Source organism: Haplochromis burtoni, unplaced genomic scaffold, assembly GCF_018398535.1.
Source record: "Haplochromis burtoni strain Fernald_Lab_line unplaced genomic scaffold, NCSU_Asbu1 Contig_41, whole genome shotgun sequence".
NCBI lineage: Eukaryota > Metazoa > Chordata > Actinopteri > Cichliformes > Cichlidae > Haplochromis > Haplochromis burtoni.
Window position 1 is genome coordinate 1,575,089 of NW_024582402.1, and position 13,298 is coordinate 1,588,386.

Genomic DNA, 13,298 nt, shown 5'->3' on the forward strand with positions numbered 1-13,298 from the left:
ACGGGGAATTGTATCTATAAAACAGTCTTCATTCACAATGTAGTGCTATTAAAATGATTTTCAAATAATAATTTTAACTCAAGATAATTTATTACACAAAATTTGTTTATTTCTTAAGATATCCATCATTTTGTTTATTAACTTTAATTTATTAAGAGACCTTAAGCATTCGTTGGTATATATGTAACAACTTGGAGGTTCAATGTGGAACGTCTTCTGAACACAGAGGTGAAGGCTTAATTTCCCAAAGTCCTTGAATGCAGCATCACCCAGTCGCTTTTTGATGTCGTCATCGTAACTATCGCCTGGTAAATTTTCGCCGCCCGGACAAAACACGACTAATTTTATTAAAGAAAAAAACAAAAGTACACTACCGTCTGCAGCCATGTCTGTGAATTATGCAGCTGGACTCACGCCGTACGCAAACAAAGGTGTCTGCGGACTTCCTGAGGTAATTGAAGCTTTAAGAGCAGGTAGCTAGCAGGTTAGCCGCGGACGTTTGTCGCATAGTACGTTTGGAGAGCTTGGTCTTTAAAAACGGCAACATCCGAAAGTAACACGAAGAGCTTCTGTTTGTCTCCAAGCATCGGATAATAATCCACGAGTAATATCACATTAGTTATACGTATTTTATTAGGAAGTGCACAGATCGTATACTGATACTATCTTCAGCACACACGTATAGATCTGAAAGCTACAAGGGGAGGGGGTTAGAGGAGTCACAAGTACCAGCACTTCAAAACTGTCAGTGTTTCTTTTAAATCAGTGCTGAGCTGTAATAAACTGTGTTATAGCTGTGTGCTTGTACCTTTTGTCAAACAGACTTATTCATTGTAATTTGATTTGAATGTGGCTCTCTCGGTCAGCTCTTGAAGTCGCGTTTTTCTCTTCTGCTGCAGCACTTTGATAATCCTGAGGAGCTGAAGGCCAAGGTGGAAACTCTAGCTCAGCTTATTAAAGAATCTCAGTACTTGGTTGTCCACTCGGGAGCTGGGATCAGCACCTCGGCAGGTATCCCCGACTTCAGGTGAGACAAGAACAAAAGTGTTTTTTGGGGTTTTTTTTATGTTGACGTGCAGTTTTTTGCATAGATTGTGCACCTCTAGGCCAAGTTACATTTTCTTTTAGAAGTGCAAAGAAGGAAATACAGTTCCAACAAAAACAAATATTATGTTTGTTTTCTGGAGCCCAAATCTTAAGAAAAGAAAACACAAGACATACTTAATTTATCTCAGATTTGGGAAGTTCTTTTCTTACAGCAGGTCAAAATCATCACCATCATCACCTTGGCAGATGATACAGTTGGGACACTGAGTAAAATGTGAATTAAAAACACAGTCTAATTATTTGCAAATCTCATAAACCCACATTTTTTCACAACAGAACAGGAAACAGTTAAAGTGTTTATATTCAGACATTTTACTACTTCGCGTAAAATATTAGCTAATTTTGAATTTAATGGCAGCAGAGCAAATCAAAAAATTTGCAGTCACATGCTTTGATTTTAATGATGCACCAGATGTTTTTCAGATGTTTCTCCACCAAGACTCTTCTACTGTGAAACTATGCCATTGTGATAGATGCAGTATCCACAGAAGATGCCGCCTAGTTTTTAATTAAAATAGATGTAGCATCTGATTGTTTTGATTTTATGAAATCTGAGTTGCAGTTAAGAAATTTTATCAGTTTAAAAAAAGTCAGTGTTACTGATTCATTCCGATTATTATAATGCTGTTAATTTAGAGTTTTGATCAGCAGTGATTAAAACTGGCAGTAAAACCTCACTGTTGCTTAATGATAAAATCTTCCAAGTGTGTTTTATCCTTTGAGCCCGAAGTTGGCCAGTGTTGCTTCACGGTTTTGTCACTGAATATTTTTCAGATGGAAATTTTATACTTTAATTGACCTTAAAGAGTGAAGTCATGATATTTAATAGGCAGCACAAATGAATGATTCTGATTGTTTGTTTGTTTTTAATTTGTTTAATTGTTCTCTTATGATTAGCACATATTAGCATCATCAAATATCATAGCTACAGAAATTGTTACTGTGTGCAGAAAAGCTGTGTTGTGCAGTCATGAGCTCCACCAACTAAGAACAGCCATGCACCACCACCCACAGGATCCAGAAATAGCTATCAAGCTGTCAATCCCTTCCATGTCTGGGCCGGGTGAGGTTTCCTGTGTTGAGTCCAATTAAGTCAGGACTACGACAATATTTGATTGTCTTTGAACCTTGTTCTTGAAAGTCGGAGAGGTCAGGAGATAGAGAAGGTCATCTACCAATTAGTAGGTTGGTGGTTTGATCCCTGGCCGCTCCAGTCTCCATGCCAAATATTCTTTAGCAAGATCCTAACCCCAAATTGGTCTCCAATGTAAGTAAGCGCTTAAGCATAGGGGGAAAAAAGTGCTTGTGTAAATGAGGCATGTTGGGAGAATAGAAAGCGCTATATAAGAATCAATCTATTTACTGTGAGCTGAGCATTTCTGATATCTTTTTGGTATTTTGGGAGATGTAACAAGCACCTCTCGGCTTATTCTCCTGTTTCTCTTGTAGTACTGTGATTTGAGCAGAGGAGGGTGGTGCTTGCTTACTTCACATAAGGTCTAGCACTGTGTAACACACACTGAAAATATAATGGAAAATACTTCTATTGTCTACTTAGATTGTTTTTGGTACTGTGGCAAATGTTTGCCTCCCGAATGCAGAGATGTGGAGCGGATAGAGGTCTTCATTGTAGACATTCAGTTGTACTATAGATTATGTGAATTCACACAAACGCATAAATACTCGGATGTGAAGGCAAATTAATATTTCATCGCTTCGCCTGTCAGCCAGGTGGAGTTGACCTTGGAGGGTTTATCATTAGAGCCAAGATTAAAACATACACATAAAGCTCACAAATGCAAACTGTGTTCCCTCTGCTGCTCAGACACACATAAACACACGTACTCCAGATCAGAAGAAATTCAGCTCATTAAGTTACTGTTACTGACACCTTAATACGTAAATGTAACAGCTTCACAGACTAATGTCGCGCAGCATCGTTCACGGGGTGATTAGGGTGTTGTATGCGATGCACGCATCACTCCCTCACTGCCGATGAGGCTTTGAGCCGGTCGGCTGAAAGACGGGGTTTTTAAAGTCCAAGCTGAGAGCAAAAGATGAGACATGTGGTTGTATTTTTGGATTTGTAGGATGCGCTCTATCGTCTGATGCTTAATGATAAGTTGCATGCCCTCAGAGTAACTTGGCAACTGTCACGGTGTTAGACAGCTCCAGCAGCGAGTGTACCACTGTGTTCATCCAACCATTCAGACATCCACAACTGACAGATAATCACAGGAGCAGAAACGGAACAATTTCACATTGAACATCATCCACATAGTCAACAAAAGTTTTCCTCTCACATTAGACTGTGAGGATTTATTTTTGTTGTTGTTTAAAATGATCGCTCTGATTTTTTTTCTTACTTTATATATATTTGCAGTGGTTTTATTGGTCTTGGACTAACAATAATGTCAATTTCATACAGATATTCTATAGAGCTTCTCTACAGAAACCTTTCCCATGGGTTTATTGTTACACACACCTGATGTAAAGCCTCTAGTCCACTATATTACAACCTGTCCAGTCCCATTTATGCTCACTCCATGTATTTCTAATCTTTATTTTCTTTCAGGGGTCCCAAGGGTGTGTGGACTCTTGAAGAAAAGGGTGAGTCACCTCATTTTGATACTACATTTGAAGATGCTCGCCCAAGCTTCACTCACATGGCTCTCCTGGGACTGCAGAGGGCAGGGTACCTCAAATATCTCATCAGCCAGAATGTGGATGGCCTGCATGTGCGATCAGGCTTCCCCAGGTAATTTAAATCGTAGAGACATTGCTATTCTCTATATGCGACTATACAGTATATGTCAGATCTTAAGAATATCACTAACTTTCACGATGAATGCTTTGGAGCTGAAGCAGAATGAATGGAGGAGGTGTAAAGTAGCTCTTTAGCTTTCAGCCTGACTTGTTTATGAAATGCATGCAGCAACCACATTACTGTTGTTTTCCCCCAATCATATCAATTCATTCCCACTTGTGACTCATTGTGTAAATTTTGAAGCTGCTGCTGTGTGATAACAGCTGCGGTGAATAGCTTGAAATAATTTTCAGTGCAATGGAAAATGTTTGGTCTGAGTCTGGGTTACACAGCCATGTTGGACTAACCCAAGGCCAGGAGTCCTATTTTTAATTCAGCACATACATCCAGCCTTTATGCATATTGGAAGGCTTGCTTTCCCTGGAAGCCGGGTTTTTTTTTTTTCGGTTTTTTTTTTTCTAAGCCTTCCTCCACCCTCGATCAGGTTTTTTAAATGAGACCAGGAAGCGTAGCGGTGGTTCTCTGAGGAAATAATTAAGCTGGCGAAGGAAACCAGTTGGGCCTAATCGGCACAGGTGCCAGGTGATGCTCAGAAACTAATATGAGTGCTCAGAATATTTATAAGAGTCCAAGTTGAAAAGAAGGATAGAGAAAAAGTTGAGCTGTAGTGTCCTCACATTACAAGGGTTTTTCCTGGGTCGAAATAGCCTTTGTTGGATGTTATGTACAGTAACAGGCCATGAATCGGTGGTATTTGGCTGAAATATTCACAGGTTTTTATTACACTATATTGGCAGAAGCATTTACTCAGCCATTCAAATCACTTAATCCATTGCCACAGGTGTATAAAAAAACAGCACCCAGCATGCATCATGGTGTGGGGGGGGGCACATGAGCGAGTTTGGTGTGGAAAAATTTGACCCACCTACACAGAGTCCTGACGTCAAACCAATAGAACACCCTTGGATGAATTAGAGCGGAGACTGCAAGCCAGGCCTTCTCTTCCAACATCAGTGTCTGACCTCACAAATGCACTTTAGGAAAAATGCCAAAGAATTTCCATAAGCACTCTTAAACCTCGTGGAAAGCCTTCCCGGAAGAGTTGAAGCCAGGATGTCGCTCAGGTTCATATGGGTGTAGAGGCAGTGAAACCTCAGTTAACGAACCTACTTTAAAAAGTATTTTATAACATTGGTGGTTATTTAGTTTCAGTTCTGGCACCAAAAAGTTATATCTGCGTTGGCGACGGTGAATAACACGAATATCATCTGCCTCTCTCTGTCAGGGATTTGTTATCAGAGCTTCATGGGAACATGTTTGTGGAGGAGTGTGAGAAGTGTGGCAGGTATGTGCATGCACACAAACACAAAAAGTTACATTTTGATAAAAACAGCTTGTCTTACATTGAATTCACATTTCATTAGGCGCTTGTTTGGCAGTACCAGCAGCAAAGCACGAGGCTGCCACATAGTGCGTAAAGCATGCAAATAAGAGGATCTGTTTATGTTTACTGCTTAAGAATGCACGTATCCAAGGAGTCCTGCACCTTACATTTCCTACGGTCACAATGGACTTTCTACCATCTCCCTCCTGGAATTTGCACACAATCTACATGGGTAATGTGTTGATCAAAACATGCCGTGGTAGTATCCTCTTTATGTATTCAGAGGAGTTCCATAAGTACACAGATAGTTGCTCAGAAGAGCCCTGAAGCAGATGCCCCGCAGCAGTAGAAACCCCATGCTGGTTTCCACTTCCAGCAGGTAAAAACAAAAACTGGCAACACTCAAAGACGTAAATGTAAGGAGTGGTTCCCCCTGCACACGTAAGGGATCCTAATGTGAAATGAATCTGGAAAGAGCAGGACCGCAGCAGCTTAATCCACACTCACTATCTCCAAATGCTCTCAGTAACATTGCAGTGACTTTACTTTGTTCCAGTGACTTTCAAAGTTGTTAGATTACCGCCGGGATTAGGTGGAAAAAAAGGGGCTTGAGAATTAATGCATGTTTAAACAGGTCTGCGAGAGTTTCATGATGTGGTTAAATCCCTGAAATCTTTAGAGAACCTTTTTGGAAAGTCCACCGTTTAGGTCTAAAAGACGTGTGGTTTGAAGTAGCCACTGAGTGTCAGGCTTTGTGTAAAATTAGACCTTGCTTTGATGCCTTGGGAGCAGCTTGATCTTCTTTCTTGTAATTCATGTAAAGCTGCTGTGGACGCACTGAGAATTAAATGGAATTCTTGTTGGTTTTCCAGGCAGTACGTCCGAGAAAAGGTGATCGGTGTGATGGGCCTGAAACCGACAGGACGCTACTGTGAGGTGGTACGATCCAGGGGGCTCAGAGCGTGCAGGTGACACATGCGTAGGCTTGTGCATTTTAAAGACTCGAAAAGTGAGTCATTGTTGATTTATTATTTCTTTTGTGTTTCCTTAATACTAAAGAGGGAAGCTGATCAGCACTATACTTGACTGGGAGGATGCTCTTCCTGACAGAGACCTGAACAAAGCAGATGACGCAAGCAGGTGAGAGGTGCAGTAGTTTGAACTCTTTTTTTTTTTACATTATATTGTAGATGTTCTTTGTTTAACCATCTGCTTTGATAAGGCGGAAACAGAAAATGTATGCTCTTTTCTGTCAGAGTTCCTCTGACATGTCTGGGTTTTTTTCTCAATATAAAGCGAAAGCAGTAGTTCAAACACATCCTGTGAACTGAAAATTGTGGAAACTGTTTGATGATTTGCTTTAGCCTTCTGTGGCTCTGCTATTGCTCCTGACATGCAAAGAAGACCTTATTTGAAAACCTTTTTAGGGATTATATATGCATTGCAGTGCGCTTTGATGTCCCCATTTTCCTCTGGAGTGTGAACATTTGCATTCTTTCCCTCTGCAACAAAAAAACCCTCTTATTGCTTATGTGTCACCTTGATGCGCCGTTTGTAATGGATGTATTATTACTAACTAAAGTACAAAGGGGAGATTTGGAGCTCCGACCATTGAACTCTGAATTATATGTTCATGGCAGCGGAAAAAGGTGAAAAATTACCGAGCTGTAATCAATGTGAGGTTTAGCTGCAGTTCATGCAGTGGATTTGTCCGGGCGCAGACCTGGGAATCCGTCCGTTGCACCGGTTTGAAGATGAAAACGACCAAATTTGTCTGAGCTCAAGCGAGCAGGGGACAGCACAGTGCAGGAGTTCAGCATGTGTTCATTGCACAGCTGGAAGTGTTGCGTGTGATCAGACTGTATATGCTGAAATTTGATTTCTGGCTTTAGTTGTGTTTATTTTCTTTTCTTTGTGGCTTAGGATTGGCGCTGCATACACTAAGTATCTGTTTTAGTATCTGTTTTATTTATTTGTTTGCCATTTTTGCCTTTGTGACTGTAACAGTCGAGGCCAGAGGGAGGGACTGTGTGTTTGGTTTGGACTGCTTCTCACATATGAACACAATATCTCTTGACAGCCTTGAGCGGATTTCTTAAAAGTTAGAACAAACTGATTAGAATTCATAGTGAACGCTCACTGGAAACGCTCAGTGTGGCTTTAAAAAAAAAAAAAGAAGAAGACATTTTTCGTACCATAACGCAGAAGCTAATTTGCTATAAAACTTTTTTTTATTTGAATAGATTTTCATTGCATTCAAATATATATTCTTTAACAATGTCAGGTGCCTTAGCTGCCTGTTGAATGAACAGATTTGGACGACTAAAAATGCTGTTCAAATGATAATAAATTTAAAGTAAAAAACTGTGGAGCGGTTTTCAGCCATCCGTCTTCTTCTGGTTATCCAATTCGGGGTTGCGGGACAGCTGGAGCCTATCCCAGCTGCGAGCTGGGGTACACCCTGGACAGTTTGCAAGGCTGACACGGAGATACAGACAACTATTCACACTCATATTCACACTTTTGGCCCATTTAGAATCACCAGTAACCTAACCCCACTAACTGCATGTCTGTGGACTGTGGGAGGAATCTGGAGTAGTTGGAGAGAATTAGCCCCCGGCACAGGGAGAGCATAAAGTAAAAGTCAGGTCGTGCCACTGCAAGAAATGACACCTAAATAAATGAATAATGCAATTTAACACTGTAAGATAATCTATTGGATATATAGATTGCATCAATTATGTACGAATGATGAAGAACTGGTTTGTGTGTGGCGTCGTCCTCTTTAGACGAGCGGACCTGGCTCTGACTCTGGGCACGTCCCTGCAGATCAAACCCAGTGGAGACCTCCCACTCCTCACCAAGCGCAAGGGTGGCAAACTGGTTATTGTCAACCTGCAGCCGACCAAACACGTGAGTGTCATGTATGCAACACCAACACATATAAACGCATGCACGTGTAATTATTTACCTTTGAAGTGTTGAGTGATGTGTGTAAATGCTGAAAAAAACACTGATTATTATCAACCATTACCTCAATGGCTGCAATTTTCTGTGAGTGCAGGACAAGCATGCACACCTGCGTATCCATGGTTATGTGGACGACGTCATGAAACAGCTGATGGAGCTGCTGGGACTGGAAATCCCAAAGTGGGATGGACCAACTGTCTGCGAGAGCTCCACAGCTACCACTGAGACCACCGCCGATGTCAAACCACCGCCTGGAGTTACTGCGAAGGAAAAGGTGGAAAAGAACTTTGTTAAGGAGGAGAGGAAAAGAGAAGCTTCACAGCTAACGGACGATGGAAGCGTTAAGGAGGAGACAGTTTCAGTAAAGAGGGAGAGAGCGGACCTCCCAGTGGAGATAAATGAAGAGAAATAGCCTCAGGTGCTCTTTCTGAAAAGCACGCCACAAACCCGTCCACAACAGAACCTCACAGCCGAAGGTGATTTGAGCTGTTTCACGGAAGTCAGAGCTTCTTCTCATCTGGAACAAAGACTTTTCTAGTGCTGTAGTGGGTTTTTTAATCAGAGATTTCTGACACTCCCCTTGCTGTCATGTTAAGCGGCGATGTGAAACTGATGCAGCTCGAGCCTGAACGAACTCTTGAGTTACAGAGAGGATGTAAAAGTTCCTCCTGCCACAGTATGGGGCATCTCGGGCAACAAGGTGTTTTGCTTTAGTTGGAGAGCAGGGCTGTTGCAGGTGGGATAATGAGATGAGATCTGGAACACTTCATGACAAATATAGTTTTAATCAGGTTTGTAAGATAGCTGCACCATATTAAAGCTTTATTCATAGCCATGTGCTCCAGATCTCATCCCTGGAGACCTTGTCTCTAAAGACTCTTTAGTTCAGTAGATAATGAAAAGGAGAAAGCAAGCAAACATTTAGAAAATATGAATAACAAGTATCTACTTTGAGTTGAGGGAAATTTCAGTTTTGATTCATAATCATGCTGTATATTTTTAGGAAAATATTTATAACTCAGGATAAAAGTACTGTGCTCTCAGTTTGTTTGTTTGTTTCATACAGTTTGTATATGTTTTGACAATAAACACCAAAAAATCTGTGGAACAATCTGTATACAGTGTTGCTTAGTGGAGATCAGCATTTGAGAGAACCTGGACTAAGCTGTGCTGTGCTGGGATAGTGTGTGACTAATTGTGTTTGCTGTGATTTTACACCTCTGAGGTCAACATTTAAACACTTTAGTAATGTTCAGATTCTCTCTAATTGTGTATCGCTGCTTTATGAATGAATGCTGTTATAAGGTCTATGGCAGAAATGACCTCAGTGACGAAAGGAGAGAAGAACATCTGTTTTTTTTTCCCCACCCCCACCTAAGTCAAATCGGTGCTGCATCTGGATTGCACTTACCTTCTCTATTTTATGAAGCCAGAATATCCATTTTGTGTAATGGGTCACAGGTGTTTGCAAAGGTAGATAATTACTGCGGCAGACGTGTGGCTGCTTGGCTGTTTCAGTCCATTAAGGCACTTGATCTGACACACACAGAAGCAACAAATGTTAAAGCTAAAAACACAACAGCTGCAGACACAATGGCATACACTTAAACTGCCTGAATGTGAACGGATCATTAGACACACCTAATGCCTTTACTGTCTACCTCTATTTAAATGTGTTTTAATCATGTCTACTCGAGAGATGTCCACATGACCTCTTTTTACCTTCAGAACTGCCTGTGGCTTAGATTCAACAAGGTATAGTAAACTCACTCATGTTTAAGAGACCAGTGCAACAGGCAACATTTCTCCAATTTTTCATTGTCCAATTTAGTGAGCATGTGTAACCTGTGTCATGAAATCAATATCCTTTTTTGCTGTGAAAGTGAAATTTAATTTTTATAGTTCAAAGGGCAAAAAAATACATTAAAAAAGCTTTTTAACCAACGCAAACGAGAAGCATTCAAAAAGGTCCAGGATTCCACTTAAAAATCAAAACGCTGAAACCATGAAGGGACTGAATTTAATCACACGTTTTTTAGTTTGTCAGGAACTTCACTGGTTTGCATAGGAATATTCTGAGAGGCAGTAATACAATCCAATAAAACTTAAATTTACCCAAATCCACCTTGTAGCCACACCTTGCTTGACAGTTTTGTTTCACTCAAGTTGAAGTGGTCTAATGTTCAATAAAACCTGCGCTTCTAAACCAGGAATAACAGATCTTGCTTAGATGAGCTCAGCTGGGTGGAGTCTGATTTATGGATTCCCAGAACTTCATGATTTTTTTTTTCAGCAGCAGCTTTTCATCCTCTTGATTTCAGCGACAGGGATGCTGCTCAGAGAATCGGAGCCCTGATGTGACGATAAGTAGCCAGTCAGCGAGAGCGTATTTGTATCCAGGGCAAAGGCAGCAAAATACCACATTAAAAATGTTGATATAATGAAGTCTGAAGAACACTTTTCCATTGTAATTCAAAGTGCTTCATTTAGAAGAGAGCAGGCACACCATCAGGGGTGGTAGCTTCATGCTGTGAGGAAGCATTTCACTGGTAGTTACTGGGAAAGGGCTTTTAAGGAAAGTGAGAGCAACCAATAATGGCAGCAAAAGTCAGAAAACCCTGCTACAGACTTTCAAAAATATATATACAGTCAGGGAGTTCATGCTCTCTTGTGCTTGTCACACAAAAGCAGGCGAGCAAATCGTGGAACCAGAGTCTACAGCTGCTTTAGAGAAGCTCCACGTTCAGTATAACCGAGCTCAGGTGAGTCTCAGAGGAAGAACGGAGAAGCTGTAACCATTGTTACTGAGAATGACATCAAGAAAGACAGAAACTAAATGTGATTGAGATACTGGAAATTCTTTAAAGCCTGAAGTACCGCTGACTTTGAGCAGGATGTGCTTAGACAGGTTTCACTACTGCAAATATGTTATTTCATCAGAGCCTCAACAGTCACGAGTTTATCAGAAGCTTTATCTGTTGACAAAGCCTGATAACGTACCGTCATGCGTCATAAAGCTTCCTTTTATCCATTTTCAGGCCCAGCTTCCCTCTTTCTGCATCATGGCATCCTCTCCGATGAAGAAATTAATCAACTTTTTCTCAGTTGGAGGCATTTATCCATGAATTCACAAAAACATTTATCTTATGCCAAACTGAAAAAGGATGGGGAATTTTATAAGGCACTAAACTGATGTTTCAGTCCATCAGTGGAGATTTTTTTTTGTTCTGTGCCCTGATTGAGTTGGCACCAATTAAAGGCTTGATGACCCTTTTATCCTCACATTGGATTTATTTGATGTCATTATTTCATAAACAATTTCAGACACTTGTGTGGGAGACAGAGGAAAAGGACTTTGTTGAAAACCATTTTAGGAAGTCGCCTTTTAATTATAAAATAATTGAGTCACGTCTCTCACTGCTGCATCCGGATTCGTTATTACGGCTCCTGGAGGATCACTCCCCTGAGAGGGCTGTTCTTGTTTTTTCCTGCTTACGCTGGAACACAGTGTTCCTCGCATAATATCAAAGATAACTGCAAATTTAATTTACCGTCATGGCCCATGAAGCCGCACATTGGTGGAGATAACTATGGTCTTAAAAGTGCTATTACAGATGATGCTTTCGCAGACAGAGAATAACACTGAAGATTAGATTGCTAAATAATCAGTGCAAACATAATCTCGAGCTGTTTGTGAAGTTTTGCCTGTGTGCACCACTGCAGTGGGGTTTACATCAAACAATCAAGATGTGATTGAAGTGCAGACTTTCATCTTTAATTCAAGGAGCTTAACACAAATTTGGAATTGAATGTTCAGGAATTACAGACATTTTTATTTGCAGTTCTCCATTTTCAGAGGCTGAGCATTAACTAGATAAACTAAGATAATTTTAAACGTAAGGATTGTTTTTAATACTTAGATGAAAAATAATTTGCAGTCAATGACTTTCTGAAATTTAAAATCCATGGAAGTCACCAAACGCTCTGTTTCCTCCCTTGAGATTCTCTGCCAGACTTTCAGTTTGCTTGTTTGTGAGTCTCTCTCTGCCTCTTCAGGAACTGAAAACGTCACTCTGTTGGACTGAGATCTCGGCTTGGCCATTGAGAAATATCCCATTGCTTTGAGAAACTCTTTGATTGCTTTTGCAGTTTGTTTTTGGTCATTATCCTTTTGCACGGTGAAGCTCTGTCTGATCAGCTGACCAGTGCATTTCTCCTTTTTCAGGATGAACCACACTGTTGATTTGGTCACTCAAAAAGTTTCTGCTGTCTGTCTGAAAATGTTATTGGGGGTTTTCAACCTAATGATGAACTTCACTTGCACTGTCATCTCTTTGGTCCTCACATTTAGAATTACAGTGAAAAACTATACAGATTCTTTGTCATGGCTTCACCGGGTCATGAAACTGTGAGAAGTATGTGCAGCAATTTATTTGAATATACGCAAACATGCATGGAAATACAGTTTATAAAGCAAAAACAGAGTTTGCACAGTTCTAATGTTGAACTCCGGGATCTGGGGAAGCTAATCCATTACTGATGTTGCACTTTTGTGTTTGTGTTTTGAAGCTGTTGCCAGTCATAGCTTTCCAGATGGTATTACAAGACTGATGAAAATCTGAGGAGGCTTTTCTGTATTCATAATTACATTAATTTTGACAAGATCTCCATCAGATGAGTCTCTCCAGTGCTGTGTCAGGTCTTTGCTGGATTTCCCCCCCTATTTGCTAAGGAGGTGACTTTCAGATACTGATCATCTGCTGTAGATGAAGTCTATCTTCAAGTTCTTCTTTTGTCCTCGTCTTGTCCAATTTCCTCCAATGTTTTAAGGATACGGTGCACACCATGGTGCCATGGTCTTTGGGAGTCACCTTGTTGGCGCAAAAATATTATTTTATGCCCGTCAGAGAAAAGAAATGGGAACAGCTTTGAAAGCTCTTCGGAAAGTTTGGAGAATTATTACTCAAGACCACTTTAAAGAATTAAGTAAGTCTGGAAGTACAAAGAAATCAGGTGGCTCAAGACTTTTACACTGTACTGCACTTGACCTTGAAACTGGAGTGTTCAGCA

General features: G+C 40.6%; 1 protein-coding gene across 1 annotated transcript; it reads left to right on the plus strand.

Moving 5' to 3' along the window:
• Positions 1-214: 214 nt before the first annotated feature.
• On the plus strand, positions 215-9,345 carry sirt6 (sirtuin 6). The gene is made up of 8 exons (XM_005920528.3): positions 215-451; positions 900-1,027; positions 3,683-3,865; positions 5,160-5,219; positions 6,131-6,226; positions 6,318-6,398; positions 8,048-8,171; positions 8,323-9,345. Exons 1-8 carry the CDS (start codon positions 386-388, stop codon positions 8,638-8,640), a joined length of 1,056 nt encoding a protein of 351 aa, XP_005920590.1. The 5' UTR covers positions 215-385; the 3' UTR covers positions 8,641-9,345.
• The last annotated feature ends 3,953 nt before the right edge of the window (positions 9,346-13,298 follow it).